Below are 24,077 nucleotides of genomic sequence, written 5' to 3'. Positions count from 1 at the left end.
TAGTGAGTGTACTCAACACCACCTACAATGATCTTGGCACAGGGAGTATGTTTGGGCTAGTGAAACTGGCTCATGACAGCTTATCAGCCAAGAACATGGAGGAGGGCTGAGCAATCATACAGTAAAAACTGGCATGAACTGTAGGTTAGGAATGGCCAAAACTGGACGAAATTCCAGGTCGTGCTCTTTCAGATCACAACAAGAGTTTCTGCTGTAAAGTAGATGCTGATCAGTTAAAAATGCCGATAAAAGCTTGTGTGCATTGATCAGTTACACCTGACTGTGACTGATGTGACCCTGATGCGATACTAAGATGTAGCATTTGACCTACTTCCAGCAGGGATTGGAAACTAGTAACACCTATTGTATAAAACATCCAGGATACTGGTGACTTAAGGAGACAGAGATTAACTCAAACTGAAACCTGCATGGAAAAGGACTGGCTAAAAAACTGGAAATAGAGGCCAACCCAACAGAAGAGTCAGAAGTTAGGCTGTTTAGCTTATGGAGGCTCAGGCTGTTTGTCAGCAAGGCAATCAAGATGGTAAATCTTGAGGAGAAAAAGAATCCTATCAGGACCATGTAAAAAGAGTAGCAACGAAAACTGGCACCATTTATCAGTCAAAAGAGGTATATTTAAAGCCCAGTGTTTCACACAGATTCCTTGCCTGAAATCTTATTTCCCACATGTAGTTTATCCTCTGATTCTCACTAGTTACTCATATGACAGATATTCCCTGTGTAGCATGGTACACCACCTCGGGGACTCTGCCCCTTGCTTGTCTCACTGTGCCTTACCCTTTACTCCTCTGGTTCAGCTTCTTCAGGAAGACACGTGTAACTTCCAGGGCCTCACTTTCTCTTAGCAGCAAGTTTCCTGATGTGTTGCATTTCAGGTCAATCCAGTCTGTGCGCAGCATATGGAAGTCCAGGTTGCTTGCACTGAAGGTCTGCTCCCAGTTCACTGCCTGGTCAAACACTGGAACATAATCAAAATCCTCCTCATCTTCCTCCTCTGGCTCCCCATCTACATCTTCCTCTTCCTCTTCTGCGGCCACAGGTGCAGACTTGCCCTTCACAGGAGATGCCACCTGCGACTCTTCCTTACCCATGTCCCCACCATTGGCTGCCTTCTGCTCTGCAATGTAGGACTCCACTTGGTTGAGCCACTGCGACAACCCAGGCTGGCTGGGGCTGGCAGTGCTCATAGAGCGTCTGCCGGCTTTGTCAGAGACTGGACCTCCTTTCCTGGCTGTCACGGTGCCCACTGGATGCAGCCTGTTCTTAGCAGCGCTGAGATCTCCTCGAGGTCTCACCCCTTTGGGAATTGTGACTCCTGAGTCCCTTGGGTGGCCAAGAGATTGCAGTCTTTGAGATACAGTCCTAGAAGGAGGGTTTGCCCTTCCGACAGGTGCTCTCCTCTGGATGGCCTGGGCATGCTGCGGAGGACTTCTGGAGTTGCCTTTGACGCCAGCTTTTAAACGGGGTCTCTTCGTTACTGGGTTCCCCTCTAGGCCAGCCTGGCTCAGGCTTTGGTTGGTAGAGGCCAGCATGGCTGATTTGACATCAAACCTCCTTGTCCCCCTTCTTTGTATCCCCTCTCCTATATTATGACCCACCATCGAGAGGAGCCGACGACGCTCCCGGAGGGAGTAGTCCTCGTGGATATTATCGCTGCCCAACACAATGCTGGGAGCGTTGCCCGCCAGCTCCGCCTTCGCTATGCCAGGGTGCTTGGGGGGACGGGTGCTCTCCAAGTCCTGCTCCTCGTACTGCAGCTCATCCAGGTTCCCCTCCTGCGAGCCTGCAGGAGTAACTGAAGTCACATCTCTGCCATCCGCCTGCTGCTTTCCCTGTCCTGACCCAGGCACCCATTCTGCTGGGAGCAGCTAATTCTCACCTCATCTCAGTGCTGCCTCTCCTGCCCAGAGGGACAGGAATGCTCCCACACACAGGAGCCATGCTCTTGCTGGTACCAGTAGCCACCACTGCCAAAGGCTGTGGAGGTGTCTGGCTTTGCCTTTAGCTGTCAGTCTGGCCACAGCTTTGCAGGGCAGGTGTGAGCACAGGCTGCCACCATGCACATCTTTGGCTCTGTCACTCCTGCCCATGTTTTTGCTACTATTGCATCTCAGATAAGCTGCAGGCCTGAGAGGTAGTTGCCATGTTGTCTACTATAGCCCATTGTTTGGTGACCTCCCAACCTGCCCTTTTAAGAAGTAAAAGTAGCAGCAAAAAATCTCCTCCCAGACACAGCAGTCTGGCAGGGAAAGTCGATGACTTGTTATGGAAAGTCAATAATTTCTTTCAGCTGCTGCTGGAAGACCACACACAAAAGTGACAGGTGAAAGGATCTTCTGGGCTCTGACATTAGGGCCCCTACCTGGCTGCTGTGTCTTTTCTCCAGAGTCCAGGCTCTTCTCTGGATGATCCATTTTCATATACTTGTAGAATCCAAATCTGCAGATGGAAGAGCAGAACACATGTTTGATGAAAGTTACTTTGCCCTTTCTAAATAAATAACAGCCATTGCTTCAGAGGTGGTCTGTTACTCTGATTACATCTACCCAGCATCTCTAGGTCCTCCCTTCCAAGCATCACCACCAGCTTTCATCTCTTTGGGCAATCAGATCTTACTTTGCACTTTCTAAGATCCCTTTTCCTTCCTTATCATCTCAGTTTGTCAAGGCATTTTCTCCTCAGTTCAGGAGGAAACCCCACTACAAGTACGCTGAAACACTTCTTTAGCCTCCCTTAAACTGCTCCTTAAAGCTCACATATCACGAAGTGCTCACAAATGCAAGTCCTCAAGCTGCAAAAGCAGCTCAAGCAGCTGATTGCAGTGATCTCCCTCTCTCCTCTGACCACTGCTGTGTGCTGTCCTCATATGTCTGTTCCTCAAGCTTTTGGGAGGGATTTCCAGGGCTGTTTCCCTCCACATGTGCTTGATGCCAAGCAAAATGGGCCCCCAGTTCTCAAATTCAGTCACAACACAAACAAATTGCCAAAGCAATACCTCTAGGTGTCACCTCCCAGCCCCATGGCACCCACATTCTCTATCCTTCATTATGAACCACGAGTCTCCTCCCAAATTTATGCCATGATCTGTTGTTCCAGCCCTCAAAATAGTCCTGGAGGGAGGAAGATCCTAATGACAGGGAGGCCACCATCAGCAATCTCACCAGTAAAGTGGTTCCTCATCCTGCAAAAACAGTCCTCCCGAATGGACGAGAGTCCTCACACAAGGTGTCTGTCTTTTACAGGGGGAAGCACGAGAGCGACACTTCTCTTGTGGGGCCACCACTGAGATCTAGGCCCCAGTGAAGATGAATGCCATGCATTTCTTCCCCCAGAGAGATGCCTGGTGGTGAGCATGGTTTGGCTTTAGCAGTGACAGCTTTTAGGAGGCTCCAGCTGCTGGCAGGCAAAGTTTGCTGGGCATTTACTCCCTGATGTAGTGGAACAAACACGCTCTGACTCAGCTACTGGGTTAATAGTGCAAGAAAAGCAGTGGCAGTTTCCCCTTGAGACCTAAACATATTTTCACTAAAGTTATCACAAGAAACTATAAATGTTTTGCAAGGTTTAGGGGATCTTTAAGAGAATCCTACACCAATTTCAGTCTTCAAACCATGTCCTCCTTCCCTGCTAGTACACCCACATTTGCAGCATCCTACCTTTCCAAATGATAAGGGTTTTCCTGATAGAAGCATTTGTTGTCTTTTTCCATGTGGCTCAGGCGGCTGTAGTCATTTGGGTAAACAAAGGATAAATGAACCTGAGAAGAAGGGAGAAAAACAGAGTAAAATCCTCATAAATGCCAGGCATCACTCACAAGGTAACCCTGACATAGTTGTAGGGTGACCAGCCCTTTTTAGAGGGAGCAGGAGTCGCTCATTAAATCTTTGCGTCTCCAAGGCATCCAGTAGCAGGCTGTGAAAAGGGAAAACAGAAGGAACCATGCCAGGATGTGTGCATGGGTGTGCCTTTTTCTCCTTCTCTCTGCATCTGTAACTGTGAGCTTAAGTCATAGAACAGAGTGAGAACTAGATGGAAGAGAGGTGGGCAAGCCCTCTTGAAGAGCTGTCAGGGGCTTTAGCAGTCCACACATACTACAGTTCACTCCATGGGGAATGAAAACCTCAGCCATTGTGAGGCTCTGTGTGAAGGCAAGCTCAGCATTTTGAGGGGTGAGGGACTCTGTAAGACACACACACTTGTACCCCAGTAAGACACATGAACAGTACGCAGCACTCATCTCTCTTTCCTTGATGCTACCCTCTGGCATGTACTGGGATGCAGAAACATGAACAGATGATCAAATCTGCCCAGGAGCTTCAGACCAGTGGAGAGGCCCCATGGTTAATGGGGTCTCTCTCCTTCCCCCTTGCGTTCCCCCGGGCAAGTACCTGCTGAAGAAATAAAACTTACAAACTGGAGTCCCTGGTAGCGCTGCAGAGGAAACCCATTCACCAGGTAGCTGGGCTTGTAGGGGCAGTCTGGCAAGGCTCGGCGCACACGGGACTTGCTGAGCAGAGGCACTGGGGGAACAAACATATAGGCAAGTGCTGCAGGAGGAGCCCTGGCTGCAACCAGTGCACCAGCTTAGCTACTTGTGTTCATGTGAAATACTAACTGATGCTGTCAGTGCCCCCAAAAACAGGACTCCGAGCCAAGTTAATGTGGGATAAAATAAAAAGGTACATTCTTTAATGTCCAGGCTTAGGACTTTTAGGAATACATGATGACATCTTCGTGCTGCTGCCCCCTTCTTCCTAGAACACTGATTTCTATGGGTTTTACAATATGGCCTACCCAATCCCCAGGTTACACATCTCTCAGTCCAGCTCCAGTCCCACCCCTGTGCCATCCCCCAGGATTTTGGGGCTGGGGTCGTGGAGACCCTCTGTCTTCATCAGCTTTTCTTCCTCAGGCTTTGGAGTTTTTCCAGTGTTCTTAGACTCAAGGTTGTTGGTTTATGTTTGGTCTTGTTCTGCAGGCCTTTCTAATAGTTTTCAGCTCTTGTACCTACCTTGAAGAGAGCCTAAATAGCTAAAAGAATTAGAGCTACTAATCTGTGGTAGGGGTTAGGATGTATAACAATGAACATAAGCTGTTACAAATACGAACACTACATTTGCTACAGTTACTGTGTTCCTAAAATCTATAAAAATGAAAAATCAGACACCCTTTCGGCATCAAACAGATGCATAAAGGAAACCTTGCACAGCTCATCTCTTTACATTTCTCTAAGGCACTTGCACAAAAGTATTAACCCTGGGGATAGTGTGTGAGCTGGATGTCAAGAAAAAGGAGCTGAGTTTAGTCTGTGCTTTGTCTCTTACAGTGACTGATTACTGACTGATTACTCTCTTTTGCACCAGCAATAAAAACTGTGGCCTTGACAGCTGTGGTGTAGGAGGACAGTCTAAGCTGTGCTACCACACATTCTGTGACAGGCTGCAGTTACCTCCTCAGCAGCTCTGCAAGTCTTACCTTTGTAAAGAGTGTCCCGGGGGTCAGGCTTCAACATGTCAGCGGGGTGTGCCTTGCTGCCTGCACCGTCTGCAGGCTGGCTCCTGCCACTGGCCAAGGTCTGCGGGATGTGCCCAACCTCATCCATCTTGAAAAGCGTCTCGTCTAGAAACCAGAGAGAGAACAGAACGGGGAGGAAGGGCTAATTTGTCCCTTGTCCCAGAAAAGCACCTCTCTCCAATGTCAGCCTTTTCCAAATGGCTTTGCATCCATGGCACTAACGCTGTCTCTGGCACAGCAGTGTCAGAACCAGTGCAAAGACACCATGGGAAGGAAAGGCTTTGACTCAGAAAGCGGAAATACAGAAGCTGTGGAGTAGGAACATGGCTATCACTGAGAGCAAAGACACGCAGTGATACATTCTGGACACATCAGCAGTGATGTGCTGAAGAAGTCCCCGGCTGACAGGAACTACTGGACACCTCTGCATTATGATTCTTTTAAAAGGAGGTAAGAAAGATGAATGGGAGGAGAAACCTGAGGAGTGGAGCTTTCACCTGTGCTGGAAAAGGATCAGGACCCTGGGGCAAGGCCTTCAGTGGCTGAGGAGGATGTTACTCCAGGAGGGGAATGAAGATCCACAGCAAGCCTGGAGCAACAGGAAGCTCAAACTCACCACTGGGTATTGGTTACATTTTTTCCTGGGTGCTGCTGTCACAGGACTTCATGTCTCCATGGATCTTACTCTAAAATGAGGGGAATGGAGTAAATACCCATGAGGGAAAAGCAACATGCTGCCAAGGGCACTGGTGTGCAACTGATGTGAACAACATGAGAATCCAGAAGGAACAGGATGACATGTGACACAGCCAAAGGCTAATATGGAAGAGGGAAAAACTGTATGGGCAGAAGGTGTCAGAAAAGGATGATACTGCAGCCCTGTATCTAACTATGAAGGGATCTTCTCGGATGTCACTCTTCTATTCTACAGGGAATTAATAAGAAGAGCAGAAGGAAGAAGGATGAAGACGGAAGACCTCATGGAAAGCCTAGTCCTGGCCAAATGGCAGGTTTCAGAATATACAGCAGCTGACTGTGATCCAAGACACAGCAAACAGGTATCAGGGAGTCTTCCATGCACAGAAATGCTGGCATGGAAAAAAACCCCAGAAATGTTGGAAGGCAACAGTAATACATATGGAAAAGGGGAATGCTGGCAGAGGAAAAGTGATGCTGACAAAGCTAGGTAAGGGTAAACAGGACTAAGGAGTTCCTTAACTGATAAAGGCATCACTTGATGAAGGGTTTACAAAACAGGAGGGACTGGACTGATGTGTTTGCTGCAATCCAGTACCAACTTGAAGAGACTTAAGGCTGGTACAGAAGAAAGGAGCATCTCCCAATATCACTAGTGTATCCCACTGTGTTCAGGACCCAGAGTGCAATCTCCTGGAAGTGCTACAGTGGCCCCTTCTCCCTCTTTATGTCCAGCTGAGAGCACGCTCCCACAGCTCCCATGCTATGGGTCTCACATTTCCAGTGGCTTTGGGCAAGCAAACTCCACCCTGTTACTCTCAGATCTGGAACACTTCTCACCCTTGGAGACCCTTCTCACTACCTCTAGACATCCCTGGAATAATGTTCCAATCTTACTTCCAATTCTGCTATATTTACTACTGAGTCACACTCTTGTCTAGAAGTTTTTCTCCTGACCTGTCTCCACCTTTTCCTCCCAATGATGTGTACACCTGCTATTTGCCTGGCGAGACTATGATTCATGGTGAAACACTGATAAATTCTGGAAGAATGGGGAGGCGCTTGGGAAAACCTGTGATGAAGATACTTACTGGCAAAAAGGGAGAGGTGTTGGGAGTCAATGACTTTGAACTTCACTTCTGGGTCATTCAGTCTCCACTGGAACAGAGAAACACATGAAAATGAAGGGCTTATGGAGTTAACCAAGCCTGCAAAAAAGGAACAGGCACAAGATGTTTTTTCACCAGATGGGTTTGCAGCTTTCCTCCTTCTCCCAACTATGACCAAGTTTACTTAGCAGCAAAAGAACAGGAATGAGTTGAGATCCCCCAGAACAAATCCAAACGGGGAAGGACAAAAAGCTGCAACAGACACTGGAGAGGGCAGAACTATCCCAAGCAGAAGAAAAGGTCCTGACATCTGGCCAGGGTTCTGGAAAGGATTAGATACATCTCATGCAAGAGGTGCTGAAGCCTAGGAAAGGAGGGGAACCATTACAGACATCGTTCCAGAGCTCTCTGGGGACATATATACAGCAAGGCCATTTCCACAGACTCACTGCTACTTCCACATGGTCTGTTCCTCTGTCATCCTGCTTGTGCAGCACCTCAAAATAGTACCTGCCTGCAGTTGACAACCTGTGAAGAACAAAGTGTCTGTCACCAGGAGCATTAAGGAACGTTTCTTAGCTTGTCAGCAGACAATGAGTGGAGAGCAACCACACCCATGAAACAACCTAATTCTCAGGGTGAACAGAGTTCGGGCTGCCAAGAAAAGCCCGATGCTGACAGCGACATAGGTAGCTTCCCTTGTGTGTCTGGAGCCCTACAGACCCCTTTCGGTTAATTCTGAATAACTCCCTTTCAGTCCTGCCTGCTGCGTTCTGACCTCTGGGAAACCTGGCCAGTTCCAAGGCAGGAAGCCTGGGATATAGTTCATACAAAGGAGTCTGGATCTGCTGGTGGCTGATTCCTCTGGGGAAGAAAAAAATCAGTGTTGGATTCCTGCAGTAAATCAGCAAAACTTTGGCAATACCCCAGAGTAACCCCTTTCCCTATACTGCTAAGTTTTTCAGGACAAGCCTGGGTTCTTTTTCCCTGTCTTTGTGATTTCCTGGCCATGTGCAAAGGCAGCTGGGAGCAAGGGACTTTGCTCACTCACCTCACCATCTTTGACTGCTGGCTGCGAAATTTCCCAAACTCTCCTGGTGCAGTCCACTCCTTCCCTGTCTGTGAAGAGATGGAAGACGCTCTAGTTAAGATGAGTTTCTTCTCTTGTTACTGCACTGAGAATGATGAAGAAGGAAAATTGAGCTCTCTCTTCCCTCCAATTCCTCTTGGTAATTTGTACGTGAGATCCATCATCTGTGGACAGACTTGAGTCCCAAATTATGAACAGGGGGCTCCCAATAGCACTGCCAATACGTAACTGGCTTAAAGTATGACATGTCATATCCATCTGGCATGAGTGGTAGTGTTGTCTGTAGCTGGGCCAGAAAAGGAACTTGAGCAGTCCAAGGAAGGAGGGTCTCCATTCCCATAGACACATTAAATTCTTGATGGAAGAAGCCGTGCAGCATGCACTGTACCTTGCCTACACTGGCCAGCAGCTGGAGACCAGAGGTCTTTTCATCTGGACTCAGCCAGAACTCAGCATTGTCATCGGCAGCAATGGCAAATTGAAACTCCCCTGTCAAGAGATGAAGGGAGTGAGTAGGGCTTTGGGGTAAGGGCCTCTGCACAGAAATCCCGGTCCTCTAAAATGCTGTCTTTGCCCTTTCTCCTGGTGAGACTACAGATTCCCTTTTGATAATACCACCCTCACCCCTTTGAACCTCTCTGAATTTTCTAACTCTGATTGAAAACAAACTTTACAGATGCAATTTGTTCACTATGCCTCCTGCATCAGCTTCACCTGATGTCTAACCTAGAAAGCTAAGAAGTCTATGCAAAGTCTTACTGACTCCATTTTTATTTCCAGAGCAATTTTTTGTGTGAGGTGCTGCATTTGGATGGAGGAATGTGCATGTGGAGCCACAAAGGGAGACAGGGGTGTTTGAACCTCACTGTTTTGGCCAGGGTTACACAGATGGCAGCTGGAGGGCCAGGGGACCATGAGGGGTGGGGGAGTGCTGGCAGGCTGCTCCAGGCAGACACATGCAGCTGGGTGATCCAGATGTCAGCTGCTGTCAGAGGGTATTCATGCACCCAGGGAGCAGCAGGGACATCAGTGATGTCATGTGCAGTCCTGGGCATGCGAGGGAGGGAGGAAAAGCTCAGGGATTGTTCGTGCCCACATGCACGCCATGGGGCTGTGCATTCATGACAGCAGTGTTATTTATCCAGCACTTCCCATCTGTTTTCTCCTGTGTTTACCCTTTCCATCACACAAGGGAGGCAGATGTGTTTTCACCCATGCCGAGGCCATGGCCGGTCACGCACGTTGCCCATGTGAGGGACGGGACATTGGGCTTGCCAGGGTGAGGCACCAGGGATTCAGTGCCAGGAGGGCACCCAGGGAGGGGAGGGTCAGGTGACAAGAGACGTTGAGTAGTGGCACAGCAGCCTCAGAACCCTCACCATCGGTGAAAGGATGCAGGTAGCCAAATATCCGGAGACCATAGTTGGTCCATTTTGGGGACACAGCCAACTTCTTCAGTGTAGTTCGTGTCTGAAGTGGAAGAAGAAAAAATAATAAAAATAATTCTAGATGTGTCAGGAACAAGGGGATATATGAAAACTGTGGGACAAGTGGGCAGAGGGAAGTATGAGGTTTGGGCTGAGAGAAGGATGGGGTACAATGTGTGATGGAGGCAGAGGGAAAGAGCAGGCCAGACAAGAAATGAACTGGAGTAAATGCCATTGGGATGGTGGGGACAGGATGTGGCGTTTGCCTGCCACTTGGAAAAAGAACAACAAATACAGGGCTTCTTCAGCCTGTGTCCAAGGCCTGGCAGGCCAGCATAAGGAAAATGAGCCTCCCCTGTGCAGGAGAAGAGCAGCCACCCTTGAAACCTTGTGAAAGCCTTGTGCTCCTTCAGCAGGACAGAAGAGATTGTTGTGAGGGAGGTGATGGATGCTTACGAGCAGCTGGACAGAGATGATGCAGGTAGATAGGGACAGGATGTGAAGGTGATCCAGCTGGGAAGCAGAGCTGGGAAGTGCAGGGCAGCAGGTGGTCTTACTTACGTGAGGGAAGAGAGGGAAGTGTAGGTTTTTCCTGAGCTGCTCAATGGAGCTGCCACACCAGTCCTCGAACACGTGCAGATTGGCCTGGCCCTGGAACTAAGAGGCAGAAGTGGAGCACCATGAATTGTTGCATCCCTCCCCTGTGTCCCTCCCCAGTTCTGACAGCCATGGCCCCAGCACTGGAGCACTTATGAGAGTGAAGGAAGATGCCACTGCTGCAATGGGCTGTTCTGCAGAAGACATGGCTCCAGACTCCTGTTTCTCATCTGCTGAGGGTCTGGGGGTGGCACATGACCCAGTGGCACCAGGGAACTGTGCTAATGCTCAGGACATTTCAGTTACGTGGCTGGGGTTTGCTCCATCATGGACGGCTGCGCTCTAAGGCCATGGTGTGAAACACACTGCAGGGTGGCAATAATTACCCAGGATGCAGCAAAGAAAGTGTAGGGTCTTACATTCTCCAAGAAGGTGTTTTGGACTCTCTCACAATCTCAGGGCTGTTTTCCTGACTGAGGAAGAGAGCACAGCCTGGGGGGTGGGGTGGACATGGCAGATCACCTGCTCAGAGCGTGCCTTGAGAGGTAAAGCTCATGGAGGATGGTGGGGACAGGGGGGTGGAGGCTCAGCAGGTGTGGGTACAGATGTCTGTTCCAGTCACAGCCAGTCCTGCCAGGAGAAACTGTTGGTGTCCAACAGAGACCTAGAGCACAGCTTTGCTGGGACAAGCTTTCTGGCCACAGGGGGACTTCAGCAATACATTACTCAAAGGACAGACTTCCTTTTTGTCAGTGCCATTCAGGAGGGAATCAGTGGCTGCCCCTCAGAAAAGTCCAAGCTCTCTGTCTGCAACCAGTGGAGCTGGATGCAGAAACCCTCCTCACAGGACTGGCATTCAACAGTGGAGAATAAATAAGCTGAAGACAGTAGAAGCTACCTTAGATGGTGAAATGCTGAAGAAAGGAATAGGTTGCCTTGGGACCAGGGGGGTTTTGCTGTGGCTGTCTTGCCTATATAAGGGCTGTGTGAGCAGGGCTGGGGAAGCAGCCAGAATAGCACCCAAATGTCTACAGATGGCAGCAAATTCTTAGTTTTTGCTGGGGAGTCTCTAGCAGGGCTGAAGCAGCAGGGTGGAGGAGGGTCCAACCCCTCCATGCACTTCTAAAAGAAAAACTGTTTCCTGGAGTTGTTTATGCCAGGATGGTGAGTTAGAGGTGCATTTTGAAACACACTGTGGCTTGAAGGAAGGCTGCTGACCAGACTTGGCTCAGCACAACTAATGAGCTGTCGCCAGTTGAGCACTTGAAAGCCATTTCTGTGTGCCGGGCAAAACACATTCACAACCAATGCTGTGCTGGAGTGGTCTCTCTGCACTGACACCAGTCTGCAAGCTCATGTCTCCCCCGACTATCTCCTCCTCTTTCTACCTCTGCTGACACCTCTCAGCTTGAATTCTGCCAGACAAGAGGAAAAGCAGCAAGACACAGTGGATGTAATTCCCCAAAGCAATGCACAAATCAGAATGTAGATGTACAGAGGGGTCAGGGTGATGGATGCAGCCAAGAGAAACCCGGGACTCTGCAGGAACTTGCGATCCAAATAAGTAACTGCAAGTGTGACAAACACTGAATTGGAACACAATTGCTGTGCAGCCCTGTGGCCAAATCAAAGTTCACACCCAAGAGTCTTACACTACTTTTCTCAGCCAGATCAAATAATGGCAATTGCTGTTTCTTATGGAACATGAAGTGAGGTGAACAGGCTGGGCTCCCATAGGGAGTCACGGCCAGAAACAGTCCTACAGCAGTCTGCTGCTCCCCACAAGTGATGCTGGTTTTCCTTCTTAGAGAATTGCTTGCACACTGCAGATAGCGGGCTCAGAGCTCTATGAAATGTAGCACAACACTCCCACACAGTGGAGAGGCTGGTGCTGCAGTCTGCTCCTGCCAAAGACAGACCCACGGGATGCTCCCAAAGCTCAGGACTGCGATGGAGCTGGGCTGGCTTTGGCATGGGGTAGCAACCAAACGCAAAACCAGATATTTATAAGGGAAATCCCAAAAGACTGGCTAGACTCACTCAAAAGTTTGCAGAAGGAACTTGGAATCAGTCCCACTGCAATACAATACTTTGCTGCAGAGTTTGTCAGTATTAGGGAGAGGGCAGTCTACTAAAAAATAAGGCAAACACCACTATACCATGTGCTGTATCAATGCTGAAAGAGACGACCCCTGAGATTTGTAGCCTGACACTCCTGTCCCCAAAGTCTTTACAGGCCATCCTGAGAGGAGATTCTGGCAAGAGTTAACGAGATCCCTTTGCCTTCCTGCGCTCAGAGCTACTAGAAATAATTAACTAGTAAATAGTAAGTATTTCTTGCTTGCAGTTTCAGAGTCTTTTCTAAATCAACAAATTTTCTACGAGTTACGGTAGCCTAACTTACTTTCTGCTTCCTCTGAAAAAGAAAAGAAGAAAATTATTGACAGATAAGTGTTGCCTGCCCAAAGCACTACTCTGGGACTGAAAACTGAGCTAGGCTTTAATTTTAGGCCCCCACAAGTCATCAGTCTAGCAGCTGTTTAGAAACCCTATCACCTCTGTCCCTCTGACTCAATTCATTGCAGGCAGCTGACAAATTCCTCAGTTTGCTATATGTGTCTCCTCCGAAACATGCAGTGAAAGTCTCCTGCTTGGGGGTTTTGCAGACTGCAGTTAAGAGATAAACATCACCACCATTCCCAATTCATGCACACGGAAACATCAATGGAGCTTCTAAAACATAGCTACTGAGTTTGCCTTCCCAACTTGGAACTACCTGGCCCTGTTTATCAAAGGGCTGGTAATTTAGGACCTGGCAAGCAACAAATTAAGTTCTCCTTCTTCCCTTAAAAACAACTGCTTTGAAAAATCTGGATAGACTGATCTGGTCAGAAGCCGCAACAGAAGCCAAGAGTGTGTTTTCAGTGGGAGCTGTTTTCATGTGACCTGTGCCTTCCCTAAATGGGAAGGGTCCCTCCTGCCCTTCAGGTTCCTCTCTGTCCCAACCCCACTTCCCAGTTGCTCATCTCTCCCCTGCTGAAATAGCAGCATTCCAAGAATGCAGCTCAGATCCAAAACAGGCACAGGTCATGCTCCAAGGGCACTGTCAGCAGAGGACAAGTATCCCCAGGAGCACATGCATCCGAGCTGTTCTCTCCAAGGTGGTCTGGGCAGGCTGACATCCTCCTGAGCACAATGCCATGGGCACAGACTGACCCAAGGGAAGGGAAAGCTGAACTCCAGCAAGTGCAGGGACAGGATTGCTGGGACAGATTTTTGCTTCAGTGCTGATGCAGCAGCCTCCACAGCTTCGGGAGCGTGGCTGAGCCTCAGCACCCATTCTCCCTGCTGAGCATGCTGTAGTAACACCTGCCTGCAGCCCTGGTTCTGTATTAAGAGACTGTGGTATTTCTGCTTCCTTCTAGCGGGAAATTTTAGATTATCAGCCCCTGCTAGAAAAACAGACTGTAGAGGAGGATCAGGCACCCAGAGAGCCCAGACCTCTCTTTCTAGCCAAAAATTTATCATCTCAAAACTGCCTGGTGGCTGGCACCGCACACCCAGGGGCTCCTGGTGAGCAAGGAGCCCAAGGAAGAAAGACCAGGGCAAGCAGCAAAGCTGGGAGGATTGCAGCAGTGGAGACATGACCTGCTGCCCTGTGACTGGAGCAGGATGGAGAAGAGAAGTCTTTCCTAAGTTAATTCTGGGTGGCTTTGGCATCACAGAGGCAAATCAGCTGCGGAGCTGCACACAGCCCAGGGAATGCACAGCACTGAGTCTGATAAACAGGGCACAGAGAGGGCCTGAGCCAGGGAAGAAAGGCAACATTGTGCTGCCAACTAGAAACTCCTGAGTTTATAAGACTCCTCTGTCTCTGCAGAGTGGCTGCAGCCCCCCCTCCTGCCTGGCCCAGCTCCCCTGACTGGGTGACATTCAGCAGCCAGCAGCTGGGCTTGGCTGCATGTTCTGCTGTGCTGGGCACTTGTGGGAATCCATCAAGATGAGTTAGCTACACAGGCCCCTGTCTGGATGGGCATGAGTGGGCAAGGAAGGACCATCGGCAGGGACAGAGCGAGCAGCAATAGCTCTGTGTTTCACTCGTCTAATGAAAGGATGCTTCCTCTGAGGGCAGGTTTGGTAGTAGGGCAATATCCCAGCACAAAGCTTTGGTTTCATGTAGCACCTATGGACCTATACAGGTACTGTCTGCAAGGGGTTGTGCTTCTGGACATCCCTCACACCTCCTTTTAGAGAGAATAAAGTCCTGAGGCTGCACAGACATGATGGAGGGGAGGACATTTTAAATGCACTCCAGTGTTTTCTTCTCTCAGAGCTGAACAGAAGTTTTTGCAGAGACAAATGAGAATGATAGAGCTAACCAGGCTCTTCTGAAAATCCTCTCACACACCTACAGTAGTGTCAAACGGTACGCTCATGGTCCCACAGCGCAGTTTTGCTCTGACGATAGCCAGACACCTTTCTGAATTAATTTAACAAAGTTCCCCAACATCTTTCCAGCCTGAGGAGGCAGTGGGTGATGCTGGAAGACTTCGTTGTGGTCCCTGGAAGCAGCAGTAAGGGTAGGGATCATCATGTGCACAGGCACCTTGAGGAGCTCAGGTGTGAGGCTGAATCCTGCTTTTCCCCATATACAGGGCAAAACTTCATCAGGGATTTCCTACGTGCACAGTTTCCCACCACATTATCCTGAACATTTAAACTGCTGTTTCATATCCTGAAACTGAGAGGGGAAAATTGAAACTTGTCTTTTTTGGCCATGCTGGCTGCCAGCTCACCCTGCAACCCTGTTAATTATTTATGTTTGTCAGGAATACACCTCTCAACTGAAACAAAGCCCAGTTCCCTGACGTGTGTGAGGCAACCTGCAGCCCCTTGTCCCAGGAATTAGGCTGCAATTAAGTCATTAAAGATGCTGTGGGGAGGGCACAATGGGATTACAGACCCTGGGTAATTAATTTGGGCAGTCACAGAAAAACTTAATCTCAGGCCAGGAGAAATTTCAGCTGGTGGTTGAGAGGACAGCAAGCAGCTCTAGACAGAAACATGTCCATGAGTCCCTCTCCATCTCCTGCAGCTGGTACTGGTGAACCACTGTCCTCTGCAGTCAGGGTGATTCTGCTGACTCCCTCGATACAGACACTTCCTGCAGCAAGGGCAGGAAATTTTGCCTTATAGAGACAAAGAGAAAACTGTGCAGGCCACAGTGTGTACCTCACCAGCTGCATCTCTAGCCCAGTAAAGGCTCACTGCATACACCACAGTCTGCTGTTTTCAAAACTAACATGCTTTTGAGACATCACTGGAGAGGAGATCCAAGACTCAGGGTAAAGCCTCAGAGAAGCCACACAGAGCCTGTGCTGCCTGGTGCTGTGGGAGAGCAGAGCAGTACATGCTCCTGTCACCCCTGTGCAGAGTAGCAGTCCTGGCTCTCCTGTCCCACTGGCTCTCAGCCTGTAGCACCTGCTCAGCACCCTGCCCACACACTGCCCATAGGGCCCTGCAGCCAGAGAAGCCCCCAGGCTGCACCTGGGACCAGCACACCAGAGCCAAGGCAGCAGAACACATCAATGTTCTGGCTTGGGTCTGGGCACTGGAGGGTGACAGGTGCTGGTTGCTTCCAGGAAAGCTTTAGCTCATGCTGCAGAGACCTGAACTGCTCATTGCAATGGCTGGAAGGACACACTTTCCCTTCATCACCAGTGATAATCTCATCCTGAGCACAGGGCCAGCAGCTGGCTCCCTCCACAGGGGAGCTGCAGTGGTCCTTTAATTTGTGCAGGTCTCTAATCACCTTGAGGAATTTAGTGAGCTGGCTCCATTAGCTAAATGCCCCCTGGCTGGTGTCCCTCTCATTAGAAGCAGTCTGTATTGCTCCCTTATCTGAAGAGGAATGATGAGATAAGGGAACAGGGGAGGAAAGAATAAACAAGGCATGAAGGAAAAAAGGGGATTTTTATGCCACTCTGTAAGGGTCACCAGAGAAGATCTCTGTTCATTGAAGTGTCACAGAAGTGGAGTAATCTCTTATGTATGACACACAGGGGTTGGATGGCAAATGCCAGAGCAAGAGCAGAGCGTGACACTTCTGAGTGCCACAGTCACGTATTTGCTTGTTGAATGCTTGGCCTTATGCACCCCAGCCCTGAATGAACTTCACTTTTCACGAAGGTAGCAGGCTGCCTGCTCTCAGGGAATTGTGGGTGGGTGCTTGCTGCCTTGATGACTAGTGGAAACAGCAAATTATCTGGAATCTGGACACTCCTGTCTTTCCAGATGATTAGTCAGGTCTGTAAGTGTCATTAAGCAGGGAGGGGGTGATAGGGGACAGATGTCCAGTAAAGTGAATTATTTACCAGGCAGACGTCCCTGCCTTCCACTCTGACTGTACAGGTCTCTAACTACACCTCTCTCATGCAAAACGATGGAGAAAGGAACCCACCTCTGGCATCCATGGGACAGGGTTGTCCACAGCTGCATAATTCGATTTATTCCTCCCACCTCTTTGCAGGTCTTGCTTCTGAAATACAAGAAGAGGAAAGTCAAAATAATCCCGTAAATGACATCTACACAAGAGGGCTCAAACCTAGGTACAAGAACACAGGATGAAATAAAACAATTTCTCAAGCTCCCTTTCCAAAGGACAGGCCACATGTCATGGCCATAGTGGGGTAAAACGCTCTCTGGCTTGTTTGAAAGCAAATTTCAGGTGAGCTACTGAGGGAAAATGGTATCAATACTTTAAAACTGTTTGCTAGCACAGAGTTAAAACTTAGGTCACTTTCTGGTGGCTTTTTTTCCCATCCTTGTTTCAAAATGTCCAAGCAATAGTTTTTCCAACACTGCCTTTAGGCAACAGTACCAAGATACGCTTCACTAGAGAGCAGCAAACTCTCTTCTGACCTTTCATTTCTGCTTTTATCTTGCTTGGTGCTACCTTCCTGTGCCATGGACCCAGCCAGCTTCAGCCCACCACTGTGGCTTAGTACATCTAAAATTACTTAATTGACCACGCTGGAGTCGTTGTATGTTCACACTGCTGTGAGTCAGCTCCAATTTTGCCCTGTGGCAAGCTCTCTTTCCTGCATGAAGAGAGCGCTGTCTCTTGGGACCAGCATCAGAAAGGAAGGTTTGTCCCTGTAAATGCTCAGAAGGCATCCCAAGTCTCCTCACCTGGTGTTCCAGCTCGTGTGGATAGTAAAACTGAAGGCTTGGGTCCCCACCCAGGACATTTGTGTCTGACAGAACCTTTGCCAGTTCCCTCCAGTTTTCATATCCTGTACAGAGGAAACAGAAAGAGGTGTCAGAAAACAGTCTAATAAAAGACACCAGAGCAGTTACCAGAATAAACTAATCCTTTTCAAGGCTGAGAGACCTCTAATGATCTGGAATGGTCTAGCAGAGACCAGAAGTTGTTTATGTTACTTGGAGCAGCAGAGTGATAGAGAGAGAAATTGCCTTTATCCTCCTTAAAAGCTCTTCCCTCCTTCTTGTTAATACTTATATTAATCATTCATCATAGTTCTAAAATACATGTCAGAGACTTCATTAATCATCACAGGACTGGGAACCTATTTGTAGATCACTCACATAATCCCAGTGGTCAAACTAAAGAACATCAATTTCTATTAACTAGTAATGCCAAAGAAAAATAAGACAACTAGATTACTAATTAATTTAGACATCAAAAGTGTATTATTCATATATATTATTCTTAATTTTTTTGCACAATAAAAGCTATCAATCTTCTTTTCTTAAAGGAAATTATGGCAAAGAATGCAGCTGTAATGCCTAAAATATTAGCAGTGATGCAGTTAAGGATGTCACCATTCAAGTCAAGTTCAAAGCAACTTCATTTTACATCCTCTCCCCTCCCTTCCCATTTTGCTCAATCCAGAGGTCAGGATCAATTTTGGTTTCCTTCTATTAGTCTGGTGGCCTTAGGAGGGACAAAGAGGAGCAGATGCAGCACAATGTCATGACTCTCTGTGCCCACTGTCCGTATCAGTAATGAGACAGTGCTGGCGAGCAGAGCTCACGCCCCCCCAGCAGATCTTCAGTGGCTCACACTATGTGATCTTCAGATTTGACAAGCACTTTGGCACTTAGTCAGCAACTAACCAGCCTGCCAGCACTTCAGTGCTGTGCCCACACTGCATGACAGCTTCATCATGAGGGGCAAGTGCCAAAACCTCCACAATCCCTACCCTCTCCCAGGCTGCTGGTAGACCAGCTCAACATCCACGTACCAAGGAGCAGAACCAGGCTCTCCACTCTCTTTAAAACTGAAAATCATCCCCAAAGCTCCAGGAGCTTGAGAGAAGTTGGCTGCCTTGGTAAATAAAGGGAACCATCCCATCATCTTCAAGTCTGAGTATTCAGACAAACGGTCTGAGCCCTCTGCACTGGTCCTGTAACCAGAAGGGCCAGGAACATGCTCTGAGGGGAAGAAGAGCCCACTGCTGAGGAAATATCTGCTGTTTCAGAGCCAACAAACTCATCTTCACCCAACCCACCCATCTTCACCCTGCCCACCCAACCCAGCAGCATGGGAGACTCACTGTACCTTAAGTAGGAACATGCTCCATCCATTTGCTTCAGAGGGGGCATTTACAAGCCTCATGACTTAGATCATCTCCAAAACATCTCTGAGCTTTGTAGAGGACAAGGCAAACCCAAAACCACCCCAGGAACTAGAAATCACACAAAACCCTTTGAGAGATCCTCCTCCCTGGCTGCATTAAGCTCTTGGCCAGTGATTGCACCTACTGGGTTGAAAAATTCTGTCTCTACTTGCTCCTGAACCTGCGTCCCGTGGGGTCTGGCAGAGGTGAGCAGAAAGTGAAGATGTTGAAGCTGCCTCCTACGATGTGGTGATCAAAGGGGACAATGAATGAAAAGAAAGTGCAAGAAGTGTGGAAAACATGAAAGAAGTCAGAGATTCAACTGAGAGACAAGACTCAAAGGCAACTAGGGTGTCCTGCTTTCCTGATGTGAATGTTGGCTTGGATGTGTGGGTTTCATTCAGGCCCTGCTAGAGGCTGAACAGTCACAAATATCTGATCTAGATCATCCCACTCCCAGACTTTGATTTGAAGCTATGCATTTCAGTTTATGACTAAAAATATCAACATCAGTATTTATCTTCTGCAGAAGATTTTTCAGACACTGTGTGATAAATCTATTGATTAATGCAGACAAGTGCATCTCGTGCTTCAAGGACTGACTGAAACAGGAAAGATGGAGAACTTCCAGTGTCTTTACATAATCTTATGTATAACTGATGAGTTTTCACATTGTTCAGACCAGCAAGGCAGGAACCACTGTTTGTGAATGTCCTGCAGTTGGAAACACGGCCACACTCAGAGTGGGGCTGAAACACACTTTGTAGTTGTGTGAAATTCAGCTACTTTGAGGGCTCATCATATTTAGTGTGAGGGACTTGCAGGCTTCTTTTTTCCAGAGGAAACATCCAGAATCACAGAATCATGGAAGATCCTGAGCTGGGGGCAGGGGGACTCACAATGATCATAAAGTCCAACTGGCTAAATTAGAGAGGAACTAAGGCAAGAGGAGTCAGTTCACCCCTGGAGATTCACAGAGGGAGGACACCAAGAGAAGCAGGCTTTTTTCTTTTGTGCAGAGAGGAGAGATTATTTGGGTTCATTGTTAAACTCAGCACTTCACTGCCCCACTGAATAAGCTCAGGATGAAGCATGAGGAACCTGTCTCTGCTGGGAAGAGGATGCTGGGGCCACCACAGCAGCCACTCTGGCTGGTCCTGCCCACGGCTGGCACGGAGCCTGCCTTGCAGCGAGCACAGAAGCCTGGCTGCTCACCACTGCCAAGGGCTGACATCCCTGGAGAAGAGAAAAAAGGGAGGCAATTCTGTGTGTTGTACAAATATTTACCTAACACATCAGCCAAACACGGGAGAGACAAAAGAACTAGGAATTAATCTGGAGGCAGCGATTTCCTTGCCGGGCAATTTGTGCTTTGGCAGGCTGATTCCCCAAAGTAGTAGGAAATTATTTTCAGAAAATAATAGGATAAACACTCCCCTCAGAGAAAGTTTTTAGCACTGCTGCTCCTTCTGAAAAGGTTGGCTTTTCCGAGGGATCTCCACTGGACACCCATTGAGAAGGACTTGGCTTTGCACAAGCTTTCCTTGCTAAGAGGAGGGAGCTACAGAAGAGAGACAGATCTCCTCCAGCTTCCACCAGTCAGAACACCTCCTGAGGCCAACTGCTGACCAAGGTTTTCTCCCCAGCACGGGTCATAGGATGCAAGACATTGCCTTGCAGGTATGTACCCACTCCTGTGCAACAACTGGAGAGCAGAGCCCTGTGGCTACTTCCACTGCTCTGCCTCAAGAACGTCTGAGTGAGGTTCAGCCACAGGTTCAGCCTGTCCTCCAGCTCTCCATGATCACTGCTCAGCAGCTCAGCTGCCCTGAGCACTCCCTTGATGGCTGTTTTAAAGTCAATAAGATAACGCCTGGAAAAAAGCAACAGTCAAGAACTAAAATACCTCAGCAAACACTTCAGTAACACTAAGAAGAAATGCCAGAACTATTAGCTTTGATGGTTTTGCTCCAACCCCTCTACAAAACCAGTTTGGTTAGGATGGGAAAAGGCAAAGAAAAAGAATAGAAGCAGAAATCAAAGGCTTGGGAAGAGTCTGTCTCACAGCCAGGTTTTGGCCCTGGCTTTCTTTCCATTAGCCTGTCAGAGAGATGTACCAGCCAGCTCTTGGCCTTTCTCTCTTCTGAGCATCACTTTCCACAGCATTTCCCATCACCTCCCAGTGCACACCATTTGTTTCAAAGGCTATTTTTTCACCCCAAACCCCTCCAAGGAAGACAACACTGATGCAGGCACAGCTTGCCAAAAGCAGCAGCCAGCCTTGCTACCACACACTCCCCACTCCTTGGCATAAAGACCAGCATCCCCATAGCCACAAGGGATAGTTCAGAGCACTGATTCACCCAAACCCCACTCCCCAGGAAAGAAGGGCACATGGCTCTCTGATGGGCCACCTTGTCCAACTGAGCTGGCTGGTGGCCACGCAAGCACCACAGCAGACCTCAGGGAAAGGGATGTCACTGCAGCCAGAGCAGTATCCATGCTTCCTGCTGTCTGCAGTTACCCCATGCATGGTGTGACATCAGACCTGTTCCTTCCCCAGCCCTGCCTGCGACAGCACAGCTGGCACCAGAGCATGGTAGATGGGGAGATTTGTACAACTTTGTGTTGAAAGTGTCCCAATGAGCAAGATGTTCTCAAAGACACTGTGGAGGGACAGGAGGGCAGAGAGGTTCACAGTAATGACAAGAGTTTTCCATAGAGTGCACCCAGTTGTGGTTTTTATCCTCACTCCAGACCCCAGGATGTTTTCCCAACATCGACAACTAGGTACTCGGCTGATGTCCTTTCCACAGGCAGATTTACATTTTCTTTCTACTTTTTCCTCTGGTCGTCCAAGGTTCAACACTCACAGGAATAAGCCAATGCCCAGAACCAGGAAGGTTCTTCTTCAGACAAAAGTGATCCTTTTTCTCCCTGCTCCCATCAGGCAGGCTGGCAGATGCCTGCTGAGGAGACAAATGCCTACCTGGGCAGTCTCTCAGCTGCCCTTCTGGATTTGAGAAGGGAAGCCCTCAGGACTTGAGCTTCCTTCTGGAAGAGAGTCAGGTGAACACAAAAAAAAAAAGGCAAAGAAGCTGAAGTGGAGGCTGAGACAGATGCTGCACCCTAGAACAGAAACACAGACAAGAGGCAGCCGGTCTGGAGCCAGTTGCCCACAGAGCCAGTGAACCATCCATTTTTATCACAGAACAGCTTCAGTGAGAGAAAATAAGATGAAGATGATTCTTGACATGGCCCTGGTCAGGGCTGAGGGCCTTGTCTGCATCTCCTTAGCTATACAGTGCACTTGAGGAAAAAAAAAAGGCAGAAAGCCACAGCCAGAGATAACAGGCAGCAGTACCTGGGGAGCTATCAGGCCTCAGGGCAGGAGCGTGACCAGAGCTGCTCTGTGTGTTCAGATTAGATCCATCAAGCCACTGCGGTGCCCCAGACAGCACTCGACATTTCAATTACTCTGCAAAGGTAGCTGGCAATCATGCAAGGGGGAAATCCCAGACTCACTCAGGTGATCAGCTTCCTCTCTGAAGGATGAGATTTGATTACTCTGCTGTTCTTACTGCTGCTTACATAGCTGCAAATGCTATTAACACCCACATGGTATCCAGCCCTTTTGTAACCCTGCTAGATGATTTCACTCAGCAGCCTCAGGAAAGAGCAGGTCCAACGGTTTGCACAAAACGCATTCCCCATCTTAGCCAAAACCCTCATTTTCTTCTTTTTGTAGCAAGGACAGGGAAAAAAAAAAACCCTGGCAGGTATGAAGCAGGCTTATGTTCTTCATTACTCACAGACTCCTCACCATAGCATGATATTTTAACGCCCTGTTGGATGGTGTTATCTCTCCTCTTATTCTGGTTGAGTAACTTACTGTTATCTGACAGGATTTCAGCTTGATTTGAGGCCTTTCCCAGCATTATTCCTGGGCTGAACAGGTATGCAGGTGCAGGACCCCATAGTCCCAGGTACTACCACCAGGTGCCTTGCAAACATGCTAGTCCAAAAAATGCTGGGGAAGGTTGCTTGAAACTGAGCATGACACAAGAGCTGAACTCAGGGAGCTATGATTTAAAGAAAAATTACATATTGATAGTAAAGCACAATTTTATTACAGCCTGGCCACGGCTGGGGCCACGCAAGGGGCCCATGTCCCCCAGGTATACAAAATTCAGCCTTTTTTAAGGAGTTGGCTCCAAATATTATCTGTTACAGGCACTCTGTAGATTTATGCCATGGAATATACATTCTGTTATTTATATCTTATGTTGTTAACTGTTCTTCACCCCCCTTTATGTTCAGGTTCTGCTTCCCCCCATCCCTCTGTGTTAGAAAGCATTTCTCATGTGCTTCGAGCTGCTTCTCCATTCAAGAAAGTCCTCTTATCTTGGTTACACATACTCAAGTCAGCTCTAGTTCTCTTTTTATTTAACTGCCCACCACTTGGGCTGGCCCCACTTGCAAACAGTTACATTACATTGCATTTTGCAAAGTCTCAGCAAATTCAAAGCTAGCAACAATAGAGTTAAATTTTAAGCCATATTATTTTATCTTTGTTTCAGCTATTTGCAGTCTCACACATGCATCAGACCTCCTGTCCTGAACACGAACCTCCACTCTGCCTCCTGCTCCAGTCACCCTCATTTAGATTATCAAAGAATCAGAGACTGTTCTGAGTTGGAAGGGACCCACAAGGGTCATCGATTCCAACTCAAGTCAATGGCCCACACAGGGGATTGAACCCATGACCTTGGCATTATTACAACCAAGTTTTAACTAACTATACCTCACTCACACAGGCAGTGCACTGGGAGTACCTTCACCCTGCCACAGGATGCTGTGCACCAAAAGCACTGAGATCCAGATCCACTGAGGTCCAGCAACTGAATCCTTGTGGCCAGTGAGATGAGGGGGAAAAGCTGCCACGCTGCTGTGCTGTGCACCCCAGGCAGCGTGAATCAGT

The 24,077-nt window shown here is 48.4% G+C and overlaps 1 protein-coding gene across 2 annotated transcripts in view; it reads right to left on the bottom strand.

Moving 5' to 3' along the window:
• The window catches only part of B4GALNT3 (beta-1,4-N-acetyl-galactosaminyltransferase 3), a 68,041-nt gene that overhangs the window by 8,255 nt on the left and 35,709 nt on the right, over positions 1 to 24,077 (bottom strand). The window contains exons 2-14 of one of the 2 annotated variants that reach the window (XM_071551226.1): positions 17,646 to 17,749; positions 16,915 to 16,992; positions 10,419 to 10,514; positions 9,810 to 9,900; positions 8,819 to 8,919; positions 8,392 to 8,459; positions 7,790 to 7,868; positions 7,323 to 7,389; positions 5,497 to 5,640; positions 4,432 to 4,541; positions 3,678 to 3,778; positions 2,384 to 2,460; positions 799 to 1,804 (exon numbers count right to left, since the gene is read on the bottom strand). In XM_071551226.1, coding sequence (XP_071407327.1) covers positions 799 to 1,804; positions 2,384 to 2,460; positions 3,678 to 3,778; positions 4,432 to 4,541; positions 5,497 to 5,640; positions 7,323 to 7,389; positions 7,790 to 7,868; positions 8,392 to 8,459; positions 8,819 to 8,919; positions 9,810 to 9,900; positions 10,419 to 10,514; positions 16,915 to 16,992; positions 17,646 to 17,749 — 2,122 coding nt within the window. Of the gene's footprint in view, positions 1 to 798; positions 1,805 to 2,383; positions 2,461 to 3,677; positions 3,779 to 4,431; positions 4,542 to 5,496; positions 5,641 to 7,322; positions 7,390 to 7,789; positions 7,869 to 8,391; positions 8,460 to 8,818; positions 8,920 to 9,809; positions 9,901 to 10,418; positions 10,515 to 16,914; positions 16,993 to 17,645; positions 17,750 to 24,077 lie in introns of those variants that run through there. The other variant, XM_071551227.1, reaches the window with a different exon arrangement.

The sequence above is a fragment of the Pithys albifrons genome, chromosome 3 (assembly GCF_047495875.1).
Source record: "Pithys albifrons albifrons isolate INPA30051 chromosome 3, PitAlb_v1, whole genome shotgun sequence".
Lineage (NCBI taxonomy): Eukaryota > Metazoa > Chordata > Aves > Passeriformes > Thamnophilidae > Pithys > Pithys albifrons.
This window is presented reverse-complemented; position numbering and strand designations above follow the sequence as displayed.